The sequence below is a fragment of the Cetorhinus maximus genome, chromosome 12 (assembly GCF_964194155.1).
Source record: "Cetorhinus maximus chromosome 12, sCetMax3.hap1.1, whole genome shotgun sequence".
In the NCBI taxonomy this organism is placed as follows: Eukaryota; Metazoa; Chordata; class Chondrichthyes; order Lamniformes; family Cetorhinidae; genus Cetorhinus; species Cetorhinus maximus.
In genome coordinates, this window is record NC_135890.1 from 62,936,044 (window position 1) to 62,958,845 (window position 22,802).

At 42.6% G+C, this 22,802-nt stretch overlaps 1 protein-coding gene across 3 annotated transcripts in view; it reads right to left on the reverse strand.

Moving 5' to 3' along the window:
- Nucleotides 1-22,802, reverse strand: part of washc4 (WASH complex subunit 4) — a 139,530-nt gene that overhangs the window by 65,333 nt on the left and 51,395 nt on the right. For all 3 annotated transcript variants that reach the window (XM_078553746.1, XM_078553745.1, XM_078553747.1), the window contains exons 12-15: nucleotides 15,366-15,493; nucleotides 15,119-15,279; nucleotides 7,127-7,253; nucleotides 4,915-5,040 (exon numbers count right to left, since the gene is read on the reverse strand). In XM_078553746.1, coding sequence (XP_078409872.1) covers nucleotides 4,915-5,040; nucleotides 7,127-7,253; nucleotides 15,119-15,279; nucleotides 15,366-15,493 — 542 coding nt within the window. The remainder of the gene's footprint in view (nucleotides 1-4,914; nucleotides 5,041-7,126; nucleotides 7,254-15,118; nucleotides 15,280-15,365; nucleotides 15,494-22,802) is intronic.

The window sequence follows — 22,802 nt, forward strand, 5'->3', positions numbered from 1 at the left end:
AAGACACTGGATTCTGCAAAGGCTTTGGGCCCTGTCAACATTCCGGCAATAGTACTTAAGACTTGTGCTCCAGAACTAGCCCTACCCATAGTCAAGCTGTTCCAGTACAGCCACAACAATGGCATCTACCCAATGTGCGAAATGGCACAGGTATGTCCTGTCCACAAAAGGCAGGATAAATCCAACCCAGCCAATTATCACCCCATCAGTCTACTCTTGATCATCAGTAAAGTGATGGAAGGGATTAGCATCAGTGCTGTCAAGTGACACTTACATAGCAAACCTGCTCACTGACGCTCAATTTGGGTTCCATCAGAGCCACTCAGCTCCTGACTTCATTACAGCCTTGGTATAAACATGGGCAGAAGAGCTGAACTCCAAAGGTGAGGTGAGAGTGACTGCCCTTGACATCAAGGCAGCATTTGACCAAGTGTGGTATCAAGAAGCCGTAGCAAAGCTGAAATCAATGGAAATCAAGGGCAAACCTCTCCACTAATTGGAATCATATCTAGCACAAAGGAAGATGGTTGTGGTTGTTGGAGGTCAATCATCTCAGTCCCAGGACATCACTGCAAGAGTTCCTCAGGGTGCAGTTCTAGGCCCAACCATCTTCAGCTGCTTCATCAATGATCTTCCTTCCATCATGTCAGAAGTGGGGATGTTCGCTGATGATTGCACAATGTTCAGCACCATTTGCGACTCCTCAGGTACTGAAGCAGTCCATGTCCATATGCAGTAAGACCTGCACAAGATTCAGCCTGGGGCAGACAAGTGGCAAGTAACATTCGTGCCACACAAGTGCCAGGCAATGTCCATCTCCAACATGAGAGTGTTTAACTTGACTTTCAATGGCATTACCATCGTTGAATCCCTCACTATCAACATCCTGGGGGCTACCATTGACCAGAAACTGAACTGGACAAGCCGTATTAATACTGTGGCTACAAGAACAGGTCAGAGGCTAGGAATCGTGTGATGAGTAATTCACCTCCTGACTCCCCAAAGCCTGTCCACCATCTACAAGGCAGAAGCGTGATGGAATACTCTCCACTTGTCTGGATGAGTGCAGCTCCAACAACACTCAGCTCAATACCATCTAGGGCAAAGCAAACCACTTGACTGGCGCCCCATCTGATGTGGTACATTGCAGTCTGCTGCCACCATCTTCGTCGAGGATCTCGATGTAGACCACAAGGGATCAGTCTCTATGCTAATTAAGATATTGAGAATGACAGGGGTTCTACTCAAACACAAGTATCTTAAATTTATTATTAGAAACAACTATAACAGCTCTGCACATGCCTTGATCTGGCCTGGGTCCTAACAGCTATATAGGCATATAGTCAAGTAGTCAGCCTGGCTCAAAAGATGTACATAGAGTCTTGCTGATACAGGGTGACGGGCAGTAGCAAGCATCTGCAATTAAGCACACAGACAATAGTGAGCATCCAACATGAAGGCCGTACTTTTATACTCCAGCCTCTCTCAGTGATGTCACAGTGATGCTGCTATGCAGCTTCTTAAAGGTGGATTTCATTGTCTGCATTGGCATGCATACAATACCACAACACCATCCACCACCTTAAACCTAACATGAAGTAGCTGCAGTGTGTACCATCTACAAGATGCACTGCTGCAACTCACCAAGGCTCCTTTAAGAGCACATTCCAAACTCACAACTTCTACCACCTAGAAGGACTAGGGCAGCAGATGCGTGGGAACACCACCACCTGGAAGTTCCCCTCCATGCCACATACTATCCTGACTTGGAACAACAAGAAAATCTCTGTTATGCGGCATGCTCCCAGACTGGGGGGTACCGGTTAACTGAGATGCAAGGCGAATTCCATGTTTTCATCAAATGAGAAAGCTCCAGGATGACCATGTGGATATTGACATCTCACGAGGTTTGCAGGAGCATGGGAATTGAGTGAGTGGCGACAAGGGGAGATGGTGCTGCAGAGCAGTGGAAGGCTGAGGACTGACTGAGGGCAGGCCACCAGTTACTACTACTGGTGAGTTTAACACCTCCAATAAAAAACAAAGGATCTGACAGACCCGACCCCAGAAACCCGGTTAATAGAGAATTCTGGTTGATAGACTGCCGGAAATACTGTACATCACCATTCCTTCATTGTCACTGGATCAAAATCCTGGAACTCCCTTCCTAACAGCACTGTGGATGTACGTACACCACATGACTTCAGCCATTTAAGAAGGCAGCTCACCACCATCTTCTCAAGGGCCACCATCGTCTAATTAGGGATGGGCAATAAAAGCTGGCCTAGGCAGCAACAGCTACATCCTGTGAACGAATAAATAAAAAGTGATACTGTTCTTTAAAAAGTGCCATGAAATCTCTTACCTCCACAAGATTGGCAGGTAGGGCCTTGGTTTAACATCTTGACCGAAAGATGGCATGTCTTACAGTGCTCCGCTCCCTCAGCACCGTATAGAAATGTCATCCACATTATGAGCTCAAATCTCTGGAGTTGGGCTGGAACACTGTCTAGATCACCATGACATAGTGACACAGGGAAAATGTCTGCGGCTTCCTGATGGTACGTTGACAAATAGGCTAGCAGTGCCGAACGAGCACATGGACACAGCACTGCTATTGATATACAAATCCTATATGGTCTTTACAAAGGTGTATGTGGAAAACTTGCTCAGAAGCAAGTTGCAAATTCCCCAACCCTTTGAGTAAAAGTGCCAAGTCAACCTCAGGTTAACCTGGAAGGGTAAGGTGCCTCAAATATTTGAGCAACAGGTGCCATTGCCCACTCGCCGTTGCCTGCTGTTACTATGCAATGGCAACATGAGTGTCATTCTCCACTAACAGGGTGTTGCCGTCAAGCCAAAAAGACATTCTGCCTACCACATAAATGAGTAATGTGGTATATGAATTTCAATGCTGGTGTGATGCCAGGTACATAAGCCATACGTCCCAATGACTGGCGGATCGTATCAAACAGCACATCCTTTCGGCTGTTCGTGACAGGCAAAATACAAATTGTACTGACCCGGCCGATGCTTTCAAAATTCAAAACATAGTGCCCAACGTTAGATGCAATTCCACAATTGGACAACACTGCTAAAAAATTCTGATTATCCTAAGAATTACACTGACAACCAATTTATGATTATCAGTCTCACAGTGTGGCTCACTTATGCATGTTAGAAGCCACATATACTCACATACAGGGCCCTGTCCTTTGCAAACAGGAGAAGCCTGTCCATGCTTTACGCCTTTTCAACTAAACAAAAGCTTGGAGGACAGACATTCCTTGGTTCATTCCTTATGGCCATGCCTTGGCCAAAGTGACCTTCCTGGCTTGAATTTGAAACAAAAATTTGGCAGTTAACTGTTCTTTGCTGCATTCTCCATGGCAATGCTTCTACCAATCAGAGTCCACTTGCCAACCAATCAGCACTCTCTTCTCATGCAGCATAAATTCTTTTTCCCTTTACTGTTGGTTTATCTTGTGTAGTTGTCCTGATGAGTGCAAAATGTAAAACTTCGCTAGTATGTCTCTTTCAGCAATTTTTTTTATTCTATGATGGGATATGGGCATTGCTGGTAAGGCCAGCATTTCATAGGAATCATAGGATGTTTACCACACAGAAAGAGGCCACTTGGCCCATTGTGTGTGTGCTGGCCGTCCACCCTAACCCCAATTTCCAGCATTTAGTCCATAGAACTGCAGATAATGGCACTTCAGGTGCACACCCAGGCATCTTTCAAATGCGATTGTTAGTTTCAAGTTAGCCAAGTGGCCTATTCTAGCCCTTTTGAGGTTGGCCTTGGCTCAGCAGTTGCACTCATTCCTCTAAGTCAGATAGTTATGAGTTTGAGTTACACACCAGACACTTGAACACAAATCTGGGTTGACACTCCTGTGCAGTGCTGAGGGAGTGCTGCATGGTTGCATGTGCCGTCTTTTGGATGAGACATTAAAGCGAGGCCCTATCTGCCCTCTCAGGTGGATGTGAAAACCTCATGCCATTATATGAAGAAGAGCAGGAGGTTTGCCCTAGGTGCCAATACCTAAAAACGGCTATAGCCAGGCTATTTCAGATAGCGGAATTTCCTTTCCCACCATCTGAGTCAGCAGCAAATACTGCCTGCCGTGCAGCCATTTCACTCTCCAAGGAGCATAATTGCCCTTGACCTGAGTGGCTTACTAGGCTATTTCAGAGGGCATATAAGAGTCAATCACAGTCACCAAAAAATCCAATAGGGAATTCAGAAGAAACGTCTCCACCTAAAAGATGCTAAGAATGTGGAACTCGCTGCCACAGGTAGTGGTTGAAGTGAATGATATAGATGCATTTAAAGGGAAACTAGGCCAACACATGGGGCAGAAGGGAATAGATGCTTACAACTGTAGATTTAGTGAGAAAAGGTGGGAGGCAGCTCATGTGGAGCATTAACACCAGCATGGACTGGCTGGGCCAAATGGCATGTTTCTGTGCCATACATCCTATGCAATCCTATGAATCCAAGAGACAGATGGTTAGATGAAACAAGGCTGAATGGTTCATTTTTGTCACACTAAACAGGTGTTTTATAAATGCAAGTTGCTTTTCTTAACCATTGTCCCTCAGTATCAGCTGCTCCATTATAAGATGTGAAGTATGTAGATAAAGGTTTTTTATTTGTGGAAATTAAAACAGCAAGTGGAAAATTAATGAACTGTCTGCTCTAATATCAAAAGAATCTGGAGGAAAATATCCATAACATGCAGTAGAAATGGTCATCTCTGGAAAATCAGCTCTGCAGTCGTCATACAGAAAATTAAAAATCAATTTTCGTTAATATGACAGAAAAAAATCAAATCTGAACTCAATTTTCATGACACTAATGGATAAATGAACTGGATTATTAAGTGATCCATATTTCCAACAGCTTACCTTTAAAAGTTCCACAAGTCTGCATAAAGCTTTCACGGATGTCTTGGTCATGGGTTTTTGCATTGACATGTACAGATTCATTGTGGTTCGGACAATGTTATTGAGGCTGTTTGCATAAAGAATACCCTAAAGATTTAAAAAAAAGTTTAATTAGAGTTTGTCTTCTACAAAACATACCACAGTGCATTCATTTATATTTGATTACCAACCATGTCAATTCAAATCCATACGCATAATGGATCCAAAATCTGGAGTGGAGCAGCTCAGTGTACCCAGTTAGTTCGACATTTTCCTGCAATCTTTAGCTGAAAATGTTTTGCTCTACAAATTGATAGAAGTACAAACTAATAACAACAAGGAGACATCTGAAATCTTGGTAAATAACAGGACCAACTGGACATTTCCTTAACCTTTGAGATTTAAGGATTGAAGAATAAACAGAGAAAGATCTGAGTGTGGGTGAATTCAATGTCAAATCAGGCACAGGAACAGAAATAGACAGGGAAAGAAAGATTAAAAGAGGAAATGACAGATGTAAAATTAAAAATGTAAAATTTGACATTTTTAAAATCTCCAATAATTCGCCTCCTGAAGGAATGTGACTCCGCACTTTTAATATTCACTTCCAGGGCCAGATAAGTTGATTAGCAATTAACAATTACACTGTTAAAAAGATATTTGTGCTGTTAATTCACAATTTCCTTTGTTGAGTTTGAGGGACAATGACGTGCAAATGTAGCAACTTCATGAAACTTCCGGGGCAGCTGAGGGCAAGCAGCCATTACTACGGTGCTGACAAGTGTCAGGCAATGACCATCTCCAACAAGAGAGAATCTTACCATCTCCCCTTGACATTCAACAGTATTACCATTGCTGAATCCCTCACTGTCAAGTTCCTCAGGTTTCATTGCCCAAAAGCTGAACTGCACCAGCCATAAAAATACTATGGCTACAAGAGTAGATCAAAGACTGGGAATTCCGAGACGAGTACCTCATCTCCCGACTCCCAAAAATCTGTCCACCATCTACAAGACACAAGTCAGGAGTGTGATGGAATACTCTCCACTTGCCTGGATGAGTGCAGCTCCCACAACACTCAAGCTCAACACCATCCAGGGCAAAGCAGCCCATTTGATCGGCACCCATCCACCAAGCTAAACATTCACTCTTTCCATCACTGACGCACAAGGGCAAGAGTGTGTACTATACATAAAATGCACTGCAGCAACTCACCAAGGTTCCTTCAACACCACTTTCCAACCCCGCAACCTCTACTACCCAGAACGACAAGGTCAGCAGATGCATGGGAACACTACCACCTGCAAGTTCCCCTCCAAGCCACTCACCATCCTGACTTGGAACTATATCACCATTCCTTCAGTGTCACTGGGTCAAAATCCTGAAATTGCCTTCCTAACAGCAGAGAGTGTATTGACACCACATGGACTGCAGTGGTTCAAGATGGCAACTCATTACCATATTTTCAATTAGGAATGGGCAACAAATGCTGACCTAGCCAGCAACTTCCATACCCCATGCAAGAAAAAAAGTGGTGGAACAGCATAAATCGCCCAGCAACTTGCGGCTACTGGAAACTTATGGGGTATCCCTTCCCTGTCATAAGTTGCTGGACAATTTGCACATTAAAAATGGTATGCGTCATTAATACACAATTATCATTTCAGCAAACTCTGAGCCATTTTTTAAAAATTTGTTCATGGGATGTGGACATCACTGGCTAGGCCAACATTTATTGCCCCATCCCTAATTGCCCTTGAGAAAGTGGAGGTGAGATGCCTTCTTGAACCACCTATTGGGAGTGGAGAGAGAGAGAGCGAGAGCGAGAGAGCGAAGAGGCAGAGTTGTTCCAGGATTTTGACCCAACGACAGCGAAGGAACAGCAATATATTTCCACGTCAGGATGGTGAGTGGCTTAGAGGGGAACTTGCAGGTGGTGGTGTTCCCATCTATCTGCTGCCCTTGTCCTTCTAGATGGGAGTGGTCATGGGTTTGGAAGGTGCTGTCAAAGGAGCCTTGGTGAGGTATGATTTAAGAGACCTACCATCAACTTTCTATCCTTGTACAAAATCTAGGTCCTGAACACTTATGAGAATGCACAAAAGTTTGAAAATCCTAAATATTTTCTAAACCAGCAAAATTCATTATCTGCCTTTATCTTGAGCAGTAAAGAAATCAGATTTTAAACTATTACCTGTATAAAAATGCTGCATCTGTTGGATAGATCCTCAGCAAACTTGTCCACATTCTGCACCTTGGACACGATGGATTCCATTTTCATCATCCATGAGCTTACAAATAAGTAATATGACTGCACCTCTCTACAAAATAATGTTTTGCTTCAATTAGAAATGTGTGAACATTAAACCTACAGAACCATAGAAAGGTTACATCACAGGAGGTGGCCATTCAGCCCATCTTGTCCATGCCAGCCCAAGGACTTTCTAATCCCACCTTCCTGCACCCAGCCCATAGCCCTGCTGCTTACAGCACTTTAGGTGCAGATCCAGGTACTTCTTAAAAAGAGTTTAAAGTTTCTGCCTCGGCCACCAACTTGGGCAGCAAATTCCAGACACCCACTACCCTCTGCGTAAAAATATTCTTCCTCATGTCCCCCCTACACCTTCTGCCACTTATCTTAAATCTATGTCCCCTGGTTCTAGAATTCTCCACCAAGGGAAACAATTTTATCCTGTTCACTCTACCTATTCCCCTCATAATTTTGTACACCTCAATCAAGTCACCTCTTAGCTTTCTTTGTTCTGAGGAAAATAACCCCAACCTATTCAATCTCTCCTCGTAGCTACACTTTTCTAACCCTGGCAACATTCTTGTAAACCTCCTCTGCACTCTCTCCAGAGCTATTACGTCCTTCCTGTAATGTGGTGACCAGAACTGCACACAATACTCCAGTTGTGGCCTCACCAGTGTTTTATACAATTCCAACATTATATCCTTACCTTTATATTCTATACCTCTGCCAATGAAGGACAGCGTTCCATATGCCTTCTTTACAACCTTGTCTACTTGAACTGCTGCCTTCAGGGGCCTGTGTATTTGGACGCCAAGATCTCTCACTTCATCTACCCCTCTTAGTATATTCCCATTTATTGTGTAATCCCTGTAACTGTTTGACCTCCCCAAATGTATGACCTCATATTTCTCTATGTTAAAATCCATCTGCCACTTTACCGCCCACTCCACCAACCCATCTATATCGTTTTGGAGATTATGGCTATCCTCTACACTATCCACTACTCTGCCAATCTTTGTGTCATCTGCAAATTTCCCAATCGTGCCCCCCATGTTCACGTCCAAATCGTTAATATATAACACAGACATAGAGCATGTATCCTCACCTGTGGGGTATTTTACCACAGGCTCCAACTGACCTGTATCTTGACTCAATTCATTTGTAGTGATTCCATATCTCTTAAGATCGTTAACTAAGAAAAATCTAACAATTTCAGTTTTGACATTTTCTATTGACCTCCAATCTTAACAGCTTTTTAGGACAGATTTCCAGATTTCTACTACCTTTTGTGTGAAGAAGTGCTATTTGACAGCAGCCTGAATAGCCTAGCTCTAATTTTAAGTTCTGGCCTCCCTCGTAGAGGAAATAGTTTCTCTCTATCCACCCTATCAGCCTCTGTGATAATCTAAAATGTCATGTCAATTAGATCACCCCTTTCTCCACAACCCATGGAAGAATAAAGTTAAAAAATTCTGAATCAAGCATGTTTGAAAAGATGATTTAAAGCAGCAACAATTTTCTTACTGACTGCTTTTAATACCCTGTATCTATCTGATCCGGAAGAATTGTCTATCTTTAATATTATTTTTGCTGTTACTATTACTGTTTTTGTATTTAATCCAGTTAGCTCCTGCCCTTGATTGATTTTCACTTTTCCTTGTATCTCGGGTACTTTATCCTCATCGTTTGCGCTAGAGATCCATACAGAATAGCTATTGAACAAGGCTGCCATTTTCTGATTTCCAATTGCAATGTCAGCTGTGCCATTAAGGGGCTCACATTACTCTTCACCTCTCTGTATCTCAATATATTGTTAAAACTCTTTAGTATTGTCCCAGATATCCCACGCAAGATTTTTCTTATATTCCTTTTTACAGTTCCTAACACTTTCTTTGCACCCCTTTTCTGTTCTTTACTTCCATGCCAGTCCACAGGAGGACGACTGTTCTTTGCCTTCGTATAAGCCCTGTCTTTTAATTCTATACTACCTCATTTCCTTTGTTGACCAGTCTTGTTTCGTTGCACAAGGCTTGAAAGCTGCTGTTAGGACAGCGAAAGTCAGAGGGCCGGAGGGGAACTTACAGTGGGAGGGTGAAACATAGAAAATAAGAGTAGGTCATTCAGCCCTTCGAATATGCTGCGCCATTCGATATGCTCATGGCTGATCCTCTATCTCAATGCTAGACTCCCGCTCTCTCCCCATTCCCCTTAACGCCTTTAGATGTCCAGAAATCTATTTCCTTCTTAAATATATTCAGTGACTTGGCCTCCACAGCCTTTTGTGGTAGAGAATTCCATAGGTTCATCACCTTCTGAGTGAAGAAGTTTCTCCTCTTCTCAGTCCTGAATGCCCTACCCGGTATCCTGAGACTGTGGCCCCTTGTTCTAGACCCCCCAGCCAGAGGAAATACCATGCCTGCATCCAGTCTGTCCATCCCTGTCAGAATTTTATATGTTTCATTGAGATCTCCTCTCATTCTTCTAAATTCCAGTGAATACAGGCCTAGTTGGCCCAAGCTCTCCTCATACAACAATCCTACCATCTCAGGAATCAGTCTGGTAAACCTTCACTGCACTCCCTCTATGACAAGCATATGCTTTCTTAGGTAAGGAGACCAAAACTGCACTCAATACTCCAGGTGTGGTTTCACCTAGGTCCTGTACAGCTGCAATAAGACATCCTTGCTCCTGTGCTCAAGTCCTCTCGCAATGAAGGCCAACATACCATTTGCCTTCTTAACTGCTTGCTTTCAGTGATTGGTGTACAAGGGCACCCAAGGTCCCTTTGTAAATCAACATTTCCCAATCTATCACCATTTCAATAATACCCTGCCATTCTGTTTTTCCTACCAAAGTGGATAACTTCACACCTATCCGCGTTGTACTGCATCTGCCATGTATTCGTCCACTCACTCAACCTGTCTAAATCGCCTTGAAGCCTCTTAACACGCTCTTCATTGCTCACATTCCCACCAAGTTTCATGTTGTTAGCAAACTTGGAAATATTACATCTGGTTCCCTCATCCAAATCATTGAAATATAACCCAAGCACTGATCCCTAAGGTACCACACTAGTCACCACCTGCCACTCAAAGATCCATTTATTCCTACTCTCTGATTCCAGTCTGCTAACCAATCCTCAATCCATGCCAATATATTATCCCTAATCCCATATCTTTAATTTTACACACTAACCTCTTATGTGGGACTTTATCAAAAGCTTTCTGAAAATCCAAATACACCATATCCACTGGTTCTCCCTTATCTATTCTGCTAGTTACGTCCTCAAAAAACTCCAGTAGGTTTGTCAAACATGATTTCCCTTTTATAAATCAATGTTGGCTTTGTCTAATTCCATTGATATTTTCTAAGTGTCCTGTTATCACATCCAGTCGTCATGGTGCACATAGATACCAATGACATAGGCAGAACTAGTAAAGAGGCTCTGCTGAGTACGAACAGATAGAGGCTAAATTAAAAAGTAAAACCTCAAGGATAATAATCTCTGGATTACTACCTGAGCCACGAGCAAATTGGCATAGGGTAAATCAGATTAGAAAGTTAAATGCGTGGCTCAAAGATTGGTGCAGGAGAAAAGGATTTTGATTCATGGAGCTGTATCACTGGGACGTTGGACTGTGCTGGGGTCAGCGTTCTGGTGAGCCGTAAAACTAGGGTGGTAGAGAAGAGCTTTAAACTAATAGTGGTGGCAAGGAATTGAGTTTGGGGACATGTGATAAATTAAGTAGAGAAGACAGGACAAAAGAGCAAGGTATAAGGGAAATGATGATCAGAGCACGGCAGGAAGGGAGAGTGCACTAGCACATAAGGCTAGAGGTAAAGACAGAACTAAAGGCTGTGTATCTGAATGCATATAGCATTCATAACAAAATAGATGAATTGACAGCACAAATTGAAACATATATGTATGATCTGATGGCCATTACAGAGACGTGGTTGCAAGATGATAAAGAATGGGACCTGAATATTCAAGGGTACATGACATTTAAGAAGGACACAAAGTTAGGAAAAGGTGGCGAGGTAGCTGTGTTATTAAGGACTACATTGGTACAATAGAGAGAGACGACTTTAGTCTTGAAGATCAAGATGTAAAATCAGTTCATAAAGATGAGAAATAGTAAAGGTAAGAAGTCACCTGTGGGAGTGGTTTATAGGCCCCCTAACAGTAACCACACTATAGAACAGGACATACAGGGAGAAATAATTGGGGCTTGTGAGAAAGGTATGGTGATAATCATGGATGATTATCATGGGTGATTTTAACCTACATATAGATTGGACAAATAGATTGGACAAATCAGATTGGCAAAGGTAGCCTGGAAATTGAGTTCAGAGTGTTTTTGGGACAGTTTCCTAGAACATCTTAGCAACAGCCAGAGAGCAGGCTATAACTATCCTAGATCTGGTAATGTGCAATGAGACAGGATTAATTAATGACCTCATAGTAAAGGTGCTGCTAGGTAGCAGTGATCATAATATGATTGAATTTTATCTTCAGTTTGAGGCAGAGAGGAGGGAATCTATGACCAGTGTTTTAAACTTAAATAAGGGCAATTATGAGGCCATGGTTTCAGAGCTGGCTAAAGTGAACTGGGGATTTAGGTTAAGGCATAGGTCAGTGCAGATGTAGTAGCAGATATTTAAGGAAATATTTCAGAATACTCGGGAAAGATACATTCCAGTGAGGAAGAATGTCTCTAAGGGGAAGACACGCCATCTGTGGCTAACTAAAGAAGTTAAAGTTAGTATCAAATTGAAATAAAAGCATATAATTCTGCAAAGATGAGTAGCAGGTCAGAAGAAAATAAAGAACAGCAAGAAATGACAAATATTAACAAGGAGGGAGAAATTAGAGTACGAGAGAAAGCTAGCTAGAAATATAAAAACAGAAAGTAAGAGTTTCTACAGGTATTTAAAAAGGAAAAAAAGAGTAAAAGTGAGCATTGGTCCTCTAGAGAGTGAGAATTGGGAATTAATAAGGAAAATAAGGAAATGGTGGATGAAGTGAACAGATATTTTGTATCTGTCTCCACTCTGGAGGATACAAATAAAATCCCAGAAATAATTGTGAATCAGGAGGTGAAAGGGAGGGAGGAACTTAAAACAATTACAATCACCAGGGAAAGAGTGAGAAAATTATTAGAACTAAAAGTTGACAAGTCCCCAGATCCTGATGGATTTCATCCGAGAGTCTTAAAGAAGCGGCTGCTGAGATAATAGATACATTGGTTTTAATTTGCAAAAATTCCCTAGATTCTGGAAAGGTTCCATCAGATTGGAAAATAATGAATATGACTCCTCTATTCAAGAAAGGAGGAAGATAGAAAGCAGTAAACTAAAAGCCAGTTAGCTTATCATTGGAAATTGGAATCTATTATTAGAGGTTATAGCAGGGCACTTAGAACATCTCAATGCAATCTAGCAGAGTCAATATGGTTTTGTGAAAGGGAAATCATGTTTGACTATTTTATTAGAGTTCGCTGAGGAAGCAACATGCAACATGGATAAAGGAGAACCTGTGGTTGTGCTGCACTTCGATTTCCGGGAGGCATTTGACAAGGTGCCACATCAAAGGTTGCTACATAAAATAAGAGCTCATGATGTAGGAGATAGCATATTAGCATGGATGGAGGTTTGGTTAGCTAACAGAAAGCAGAGAGTGGGAATAAATGGGACTTTTTCAGGTTGGCAAGATGTGATGAGCGGAGTGCGACAGGGATCAGTGCTGGGGCCTCACCTATTTACAATTTATACCAGTGACTTGGATGGGGCACCAAAAGTGTGGTTGCTGAATTTGCTGATAACTTACTTTCCTACCTATCTTTATGTTATGAAGAGGACATAAGGAGTCTGTAAAGGGAAATGGATAGGTTAAGTGAGTGGGCAAAAAATTGGCAAATGGAGTATTAAGTGGGAAAGTGTGAACTAGTTCACTTTGGCAGGAGTAATAGAAAAGGAGAATATTATATAAGCACTGTCTCCTGCCAACGCAAGATAGCTGTGCCAAGTTTGCTGCCAATGTCCATCTGCACATACACACTTGTCCACACTTGCACAGAAACCAATCACATCATTTGCGAGAGACAGTGTGCCAGTTGGATCTTATTCGGATCCTGAGGCCCGCAGCGGCCGGGCAGTTCGGGTGTGGCCTTCTCGCAGTTTCTAGGGATCGGATGGGAGGAAGGCTTCTGACCGCCCGGTGATGGCCACAATTCAATTTGCAGCTCTGTGGCTTGTACCCAGTGACAGACCCGGATTAAGGGGGAGAGGATCCGGAGCAAGAGATTCAGAAACTGCAGAGGCGCTACAACTGCAAACTTTATAATGAGATTGCTTCCCTTTAGTAGAAGATGCTAACTTGATGCGGGCAGTTATATATGCAGTTCCAAGTTGTGATGGCTGCACATGTGCCCTGCTGCACATCCCCCCCATAAAATTGACAGCTGCGCTTACAGTTGCACATGCATGGCGCTGGCAGCAAACGCAACCTTATTTAAATGGAAAGAGATTGCAGCGTGCTGCAGCACAGAGGGATCTGGGTGTCCTGGTACATGAATCATAAATAGTTAGTATGCAGACAGAGCAAGTGATTAGGAAGGCAAATGGAATGTTGTTGTTTATCGCAAGGGGCATGGAATATAAAAGTAGGGAGGTTTTGCTACAGTTGTACAGGGCGTTGCTGAGTTACATCTGGAGTACTGTGTACAGTATTGGTCTCCTTATTTAAGAAAAGGATATAAGCGCGTACGAAGCAGTTCAGAGAAGGTTCACTCAATTGATACATGGGATGGCGGTTTATCTTACAAGCAAAAGTTGAACAGGCTGGGCCATTATTCATTGGAGTTTAGAAGAATGTGAGGTGATCTTATTGAAATGTATAGGATCCTCAGGGAACTTGACAGGGTGGATGCTGAAAGGATATTTCCACTTGTGGGACAGACTAGAGCTAGGGGACATAGTTTAAAAATAAGGGGTTTCCCATTCAAGGTGGAGATGAGAAGACATTTTTGCTCACCAAGGGTCGTGAATCTTTGGAACTTTTCCCTAGTGAGTGGTGATGGTAGGGTCAATAAACATTGTTAAGACAGAGGTAGATAGATTCTTGACTAACAAGGGAGTCAAAGTGATAGGCCAAACGTGGAGTTGAGGCCACAATCAGATCAGCCATGATCTTACTGAATGGCAGAGTAACCTGGATGGGCCGAATGGCCTGCTCCTAATTCATATGTTTGCAACAAAGCCTAAAAATAGCAAGCCCCAATGTTCAGGCAAGATATACTAGCTGTGCAAAGTGCAATGAGACAACTTTCGGCCTTGAGAAATAGGGGAGTTCTGTAATTTATTCTTGGAACTGGCGAATTTTCAAAGTGCCTTTGTTGTAAATTGTATTTGATTAGCTATAGGATAATGAAGAACCAACATGGTGCTGAGAGACCTTCGATTAGAACTCACTTGGTAGCATACACAGAAGACAAAATCACATTGTGCCTCACCTACATTTTTTGCCTTCTAGGAAGTAGGCGGGGTGAGGGAGGGATAGAGAAAACACTATCTGGAATCTGCAAATCACAATCAGTCTCACATACTAAAGAATTTTTCTCCACAGGAGGCCCCTTGTCAATATCTTGCCAGCCAGAGGAAATAGGCTTTCCCTATTTACTCCATCAGAACCATTTATAGTATTTTAAAACCTCTTATTAAATCTCTTGCCCTCTCAGCACCATTTATAGAATCTTAAAACCTATTAAATCTCTTGCCCTCTCAGCTGCAGTGGAAATAGGCCTGTTCTCCTTTCATAACCACATTTCCCACCCTTGTTATTATCCTGGTGAATCTGCGCAGTACACTCTCAACAATGTGGAGTATCAGAAACAAACATACGGTAGCAAAAATCTACAAACAGAAACCTACTTGGACAGAGTTTGGGACTTCTGTTGTAGAAAGGTTTCTCTTTGAATTTTAATAGACTGTAGATTCTTTTTTTCTGCAACCTTAGCAGCTGATGCCATTTTACGTAGCAGGAACTGATCAGCAAACCAGATAATATTGGCAGTGAGTGTGATGGCAGGTACCTACAATAAGCCAAATACATCAATCAATGCCCAGAAAGTAACCACTGGGTTGAAAAAGTTGAGTGAAACATTCCAAAATTACTCACCTTCTTGCAAACATCTAGCAAGGATTTGTACAGCTTTTTATCTAATGTTCTGAAAATCTGGAAGTGCAACACAAAGAGCGCACAAATTCCGACGTACTTATCTCGCTGGTCAATTTCTGAAGGCTCTCCTGTGTAAATATGAAGGGCAATTAAAAACATCAAGGAATGGTACAATAGTCACAAGATTAAACCATGGAGAACTTTCAGCTACACATAAAACCAAACAGACGCTAAATGTCATTCTCGAACTGAACAAATTTCTTCTAACAAACAATATTTTGGAAGTCGAAACAAGGGCTCCATGCCAAGAATGACAATTAAGCTCAGTAGCAAAACATGATTCAATTAATGCAATGTCACACAATTACCTTGACTAATCGGCTGCACATCACAGTGACAGGAATAAACATTTAGGCGCGCCATATCTTTCCCATTGTACTTGTGACTATTTGCATAGGTGATTGTTTTTTTTAAAAAGTTACTTCAGGTATCCAAAATAGAAATAACAATGAAACAGTGCCTCATATGTATCAAGATGCCCAAGACACTTCAAAGGAACATTATCAAGGATACAGCTATATGAGGAGATATTAGAACAGGTGACCAAAAGCATGTTCAAAGAGACATATTTTAAGGAGCATTTTAAAGGATAGAGAGGTTGGGAGGTGGAGAGGTTTAGGGAATTCCAATGCTTAGGGCCTAGCCAGCTGGTAGAATGATTAGAATCTGGGATTTGTCAAAAGGCTAAAACTAGAAGCATACAGAGATCTCGTAGGTTTCAGAGATAAGATGTAGTGAAGCCATGGGGGTATTTGAAAACATGATAGGAATTTTAAAACTTAGGTGTTGTTTGACCAGCAACCAATATAGATCAGCAAGCACAGGGATGATGGGAGAACAGGACTTAGTAGGAGAGTTTTGGATTAAGTCAAGTTTATAGAAGCTGCAAGGTGGTAGCCTGACTAAGACGGCATCAGAATGATTAGGAATTAAATGTATGAGACACAGCTGGAGTCACTGTGTTGCATCAGGGAGGTGGAAAGTTTCCTGAATCGTATGACCAGGAGGTGGCCACCCCACAGGCAGGCCGAGCTCAGGATAGTAAATGGAATATTTACCTGGAATATGTTGACAAGAGCACAAATAGGAAAAAAGGGAGGATCAATAGGGACAGAGGTGGGAATGTGTGTGTGGAGCCAGAAGAAATGGAAGAGATACTAAATGAGTACTTCTCATCAGTATTCACCAAAGAGAAGGACTTAGCAGTCGATTTGTCTAGGGAAGAGTATGTAGATAGCCTGGATCATGTTGAGATCAAAAAAGAGGTGTTAGGCGTCTTGAAGAATATTAAGGTGGATAAGTCCCCAGGGCCAGATGGGATCTACCCCAGACTACTGAGGGAGGCAAGGGAGGAGGTTGCTGGGGCCTTGACAGAAATCTTTGTATCCTCACTGGCTACGGGTGAGGTCCCAGAGGACTGGAGAATGGCCAATGTCGTTCCATTGTTTAAGAAGGGTAGCAGGGATAAGCCAGGAAATTACAGGCCAGTGAGCCTTACGTCAGTGGTAGGGAAATTATTGGAGAAGATTCTTCATGACAGGATTTACTACCATTTGGAAGCAAATGGGCGTATTAGTGAGAGGCAGCATGGTTTTGTGAAGGGGAGGTCGTGTCTCACTAACTTGATCGAGTTTTTCAAGGAAGTGACAAAGACGATCGACGATGGAAGGGCAGTGGTTGTTATCTACATGGGTTTCAGTAAGACCTTTGACAAGGTCCCTCATGGCAGACTGGTACAGAAGGTAAAGTCGCATGGGATTAGAGATGAGCTAGCAAGATGGATACAGAATTGGCTTGGTCATAGGAGACAGAGGGTAGCAGTGGAAGGGTGCTTTTCTGAATAGAGAGCTGTGACTAGTGGTGTTCCGCAGGGATCAGTGCTGGGACCTTTGCTGTTTGTAGTATAAGTAAATGACTGGAAAATGTAACTGGGCTAATTAGTAAGTTTGCAGACGACACTAAGGTTGGATGAATTGCAGATAGTGAAGAGGATTGTCAAAGGATACAACGGGATATAGATCGGTTGGAGACTTGGGCAGAGAAATGGCAGATGGAGTTTAATCCGGACAAATGCGAGGTAATGCATTTTGGAAGGTCTAATACAGGTAGGAATTATACAGTAAATGGCAGAACCCTTAAGTGCATCAACGGGCAGAGGGATCTGGGTGTACAGGTCACTGAAAGTGGCAACGCAGGTGGATAAGGTAGTCAGGAAGGCTTATGGCATGCTTGCCTTCATCAGCTGGGAAGTCATGCTGCAGCTGTATAGAACCTTGGTTAGGCCACACTTGGAATATTACGTGCAATTCTGGTCGCCACATTACCAGAAGGATATGGAGGCTTTGAAGAGGGTGCAATGGTGGTTTACCAGGATGCTGCCTGGTCTGGAGGTTATTAGCTATGAGGAGAGGTTGGAGAAACTCGGATTGTTCTCACTAGAGTGACGGAGATTGAGGGGCGACTTGATAGAAGTTTACAAAATTATGAGTGGCATGGACAGAATAGATAGTCAGAAGCTTTTTCCCAAGGTGGAAGAGTCAATTACTAGGGGACATAGATTTAAGGTGAGAGGAGAAAACTTTAGAGGAGATGTGCGGGGCAAGTTTTTTACGCAGAGGGTAGTAAGCGTCTGGAATCTGCTGCCAGAGGAGGTGGTGGAAGCAGGTACGATAGTGGTGTTTAAGAGGCAGCTTGACAAATACATGAATAGGATGGGAATAGAGGGATATGGACCCCGGAAGTGCAAAATGTTTTAGTTTGACAGGCAACATGATCAGCGCAGGCTTGGAGGGCCGAAGGTCCTGTTCCTGTGCTGTACTTTTCTTTGTTCTTGTTCAATGCCTGGCTTGATGCATGGTGCAGGAGGGAGGACTTCAGGTTCCTAAAGCATTGGAATCAATTCTGGGGAAGGAGGTACCTATTCAAAAGGGGTGAGTTGCAGGGCAATAGGACTGGGATCAATGTCTTTACGGGGAGATTCACTAGTGTGGGCTACCTTCAAAGAGATGGTTCAGACACAGTCAAGGTATAGTCCCTTAGGAGGGAAAGGTTGGACAAATAAATCCAGAGCTCCCTAGATGACAAAGGAGATAGAAATTAAGATAAAGAAGAAAAAAATGTGCTTACGATAGATGTCAGGTAGAAAATACAATTGAAAACTAAGCTGAATATAGAAGATTCAGAGGACAGGTAAAAAAACAAGAGAAGCAAATAAGGGGTATAAAAACAGACTGTCAGCAAACATAAAAGGGAATCCCAAAGTCTTCTACAGGCATATAAATAGTAAAAGGGTGGGACAAGGAGGAGTAGAGCCGATTAGGGACCAAAAAGGGGATTCATGGGGGCAGAGGGCACAGCTGAGGTATTAAATCAATTCTTTGCATCGGTATTTACCAAGGAAGAGGATGCTACCCAGGACAGAGTGAAAGATGAGCTAATTCAGACACAAGATGGGTTTAAAATTGCTAAGGCGGTGTTATTGGATAGGTTATCTGTACTTAAAGTTGATAAGGCACTGGGACCAGGTGAGATGCATCCAAGGATACTGAGGGAAGTGAGAGTGGAAATTGCAGAGGCACTGACCATAATTTTTCAGTCTTCCTTAAACTCAGCGATGGTCATGGAGAATTGCAAATATTACACCCTTGTTCAAAAAAGGGTGCAAGGATAAGCCCAGCAACTACAGCCAGTCAGTTTAACTTCAGTGGTGGGGAAACTTCTAGAAACAAATATTCACGACAAGATTAATAGTCACATGGACAAATGCCGGTTACTTAAGGAAAGCCAGCACGGATTTCTTAATGGAAAATCATGTTTAACCAATGTGCTATAGTTAACAGAGGGGGCTGATGAGGTTAATGTTGTTGACGTTGTGCGCATGGACTTCGAAAAGGCCTTTAACACAACAGACTTGTGAGAAAAGTTATAGCTGATGAAATAAAAGGGACAGTGACAACATGGAAACAAAATTAGCCGAGTGAAATCAGAGAGTATTGCTTAATGGATGATTTTTGGGCTGGGGGAAGGCTTTCAGTGGAGTTCCCCAGAGGTCAAGTATTGGGACCCCTGCTTTTCCTGATATATATTAATGACCTAGGCCTTGATGTACAGAGTATGATTTTAAAATTTGCAGATGAAATGAAGCTTGGAAGCATTGTGAACTGAGAGGCAAATAGTGTAGAACTTCAAAGAGACATAGGCAAGTTGGTGGAATGTCCGGACAGGTAGCAGATGAAGTTCAATGCAGAGAAATGTAAAGTGATTCATTTTGGTTGGAAGAACATGGAAGGACAATATAGAATGAAGGGTACAACTCTGAAAGGAGTACTGGAGCAGAGGGGCCTGGGTGTATGTGTAAGTAAGTCATTGAAGGTGACAAGACAAGTTGAGAAAGCAATTACTAAAGCATACAGTATCCTAGGCTTTATTAATATGGGCACAGAGTACAAGAGCAAGGAGTTTATGGTGAACTAGTGTAAGACACTAGTTTGGCCTCTGCTGGAATATTGCATCCAGTTCTGGGCGCCACTTTAGGAAAGATGTGAAGGCATTCAAGAGAGTTCAGAAAAGATTCAAGAGAATGGCTCCTGGGATGAGGGGCTTCAGTGATGAAGATACTTTGGAGAAGTTAGGACTGTTTTCCTTCAAGAAGAGAAGGCTGAGGGGAGATTTGTTAGAGGTATTCAAAATCATGACGGGTCAGAACACAAGATAGGGACAAACTGCTCCCACCCGCAGGGTACAGTTTTTAAGTAAATCGGCAAAAAACGGCTTTTTTTTTTAAATTTGTTCGTTCGTAGGATGTGGGCTTCACTGGCTAGGCTGGCATTTACTGCCCCTGTCCAGGGGGTCAACTGTATTGCTGTGGATCTGGAGTCACATATAGGACAGATAAGGACCGCAGATTTCCTTCCCTAAAGGACATTAGTGAACCAGTTGGATTTTTATGACAATCGGCATCAGATTTTTTAATTCCAGATTTTTATTGGATTCAAATTCCACAATCTGCCATGGTGGGGTTCGAACCCAGGACCTCAGAGCATTACCCTGGGTCTCTGGAATACTAGTCCAGTGACAATACCACTATGCCACAGCCTCAAGTTAACGTTAAGAGAAGAGTGCTTTGGAGGCACTTTGGAAAACGGCTGAATCAAAATGTAACATCGGGATATGATTACCCACCGATGTTTTCTGAGCATCAACCTTATTAGCATGGAAGAATTAAGTAACCATGTGGACACAGGTTTTTTCTTTGGCAAGGATGTGACAAGGGATGACCTTGGCACTTTCGCTACTGCATGAAAGCAAAATAAGATGCGAAGTATTTTTGAAGTTGGAGCCTGAGCATTTGGACACGGATGAAGGTTTGGAGGTATTTTTAAATGTTATGGATAAAATTTATCAGAAGGGTGACTTATGCTTACAAGGCATGGTCAGATTTTGACGTTTAGAAAATTGGAGGATAGTTCCATAGAAGATTACATAATGGAATTCAGTAGACTACATGCAAGGCTGTTAAAATTCATTCCAGAAATTTCCCAATCAGTGCTGGCATTTAAGTTATTAGACAGCGCTAAAGAATATGGACAGACTTCTCGTTTTGACAGGAATTAAATTTGCAGAAAGACACACACTGCTAGGACAGATGTCAGAGGCTCTGAAAAAAAATTCCTTGGAAAACATTCCTTTCCAGCAGCGTTCATGCCACAAATGGGCCATTTGGCAGCAAGACAGAAAATGAAAGTTACAATGTTAATGGGGTGGTGAGACCATCTAGATACAGGACGCAAGTCAGTACAAAAGGAGAATTGTAACTAAACAAAAAGACAGAAACATCTTTGACAATTATGATAGGCAAACAGAATTGGGATTTGCAATAAAAGAATAAATCCCAGAAATGCCCAGGGTACAATCAATTGGTGTTTTAGGTGCGATTCAAAATACCATTACGCAATGAACTGTCCTAAACTGTATAAGATGTTCAAAATTAAACGTGAGGCAGAAGACGCAGCAGGAGATGGAATATCACCCAAAGAGAGGGTATTGTATTAGTTACAAGAAGTTTCAGCCCGGTGATGAGTGTCTTGGTTGCAGAGTCCTTCAGTTGTACAGTGTTAGACAGTGGATCCACATCTACAGTCTGTGGAATAGACTGGCTAAAATGCTACCCAGACTCCTTAAGTAATAAAGAAAGTTAAGATTTTTCAGAGTTCCACCAGTTTCAGATTTAGGGATGATAACACACTGAAATCTTTAAGAAGAGCAGCGATTCCCTCTAAGATAGCCAGGGTCAATCATTTTATCAGCACGGACATAGTGTCCATTGAAATACCATTACTATTGATTAGGCCATCGATTAAAAAAAGCACAAATGAAGCTGGACACGGAAAGCGACAAAGCTATTCACAGAATCTCTGAGTGCGGAAGAGGCCCTTCGGCCCAGCAAGTCTGCACGTGAGAAACACCTGACCTATCTACCTAATTCTATTTACCAGCACTTGGCCCATAGCGTTGAATGTTATGACGTGCCAAGTGATCATCCAGGTACTTTTTAAACGATGTGAGGCAACCCGCCTCCACCATCCTCCCGGGCAGTGCATTCCAGACCATCACCACCCTCTGGGTAAAAAAGTTTTTCCTCACATCCCCTCTAAACCTCCTACCCCTCACCTTGAACTTATGTCCCCTCGTAACTGACCCTTCAACTAAGGGGAACAGCTGCTCCCTATCCACCCTGTCAATGCCCCTCTTAATCTTGTACACCTCGATCAGGTCACCCCTCAGTCTTCTCTGCTCCAATGAAAACAACCCAACTCTATCCAACCTCTCTTCATAACTTAAATGTTTCATCCCAGGCAGCATCCTGGTGAATCTCCTCTGCACCCCCTCCAGTGCAATCACATCCTTCCTATAATGTGGCGACCAGAACTGCACACAGTACTCCAGCTGTGGCCTCACCAAGGGTCTATACAACTCCAACATGACTTCCCTACTTTTGTAATCTATGCCTCGGTTGATAAAGGCAAGTGTCCAATATGCCTTTTTCACCACCCCACTAACATGCCCCTCTGCCTTCAAAGATCTATGGACACACACGCCAAGGTCCCTTTGTGCCTCAGAACTTCCTAGCGTCATGCTGTTCATTGAACACTTGCTTGTCAAATTACTCTTTCCAAAGTGTATCATCTCACACTTTTCAGGGTTAAATTACATCTGCCACTTCTCTGCCCATTTGACCATCCCGTCTATATCATCCTGTAGCCCAAGACACTCAACCTCACTGTTAACCACCCAGCCAATCTTTGTGTCATCCACAAACTTACTAATCCTGCCCCCCACATAGTCATCTATGTCGTTTATATAAATGACGAATAATAG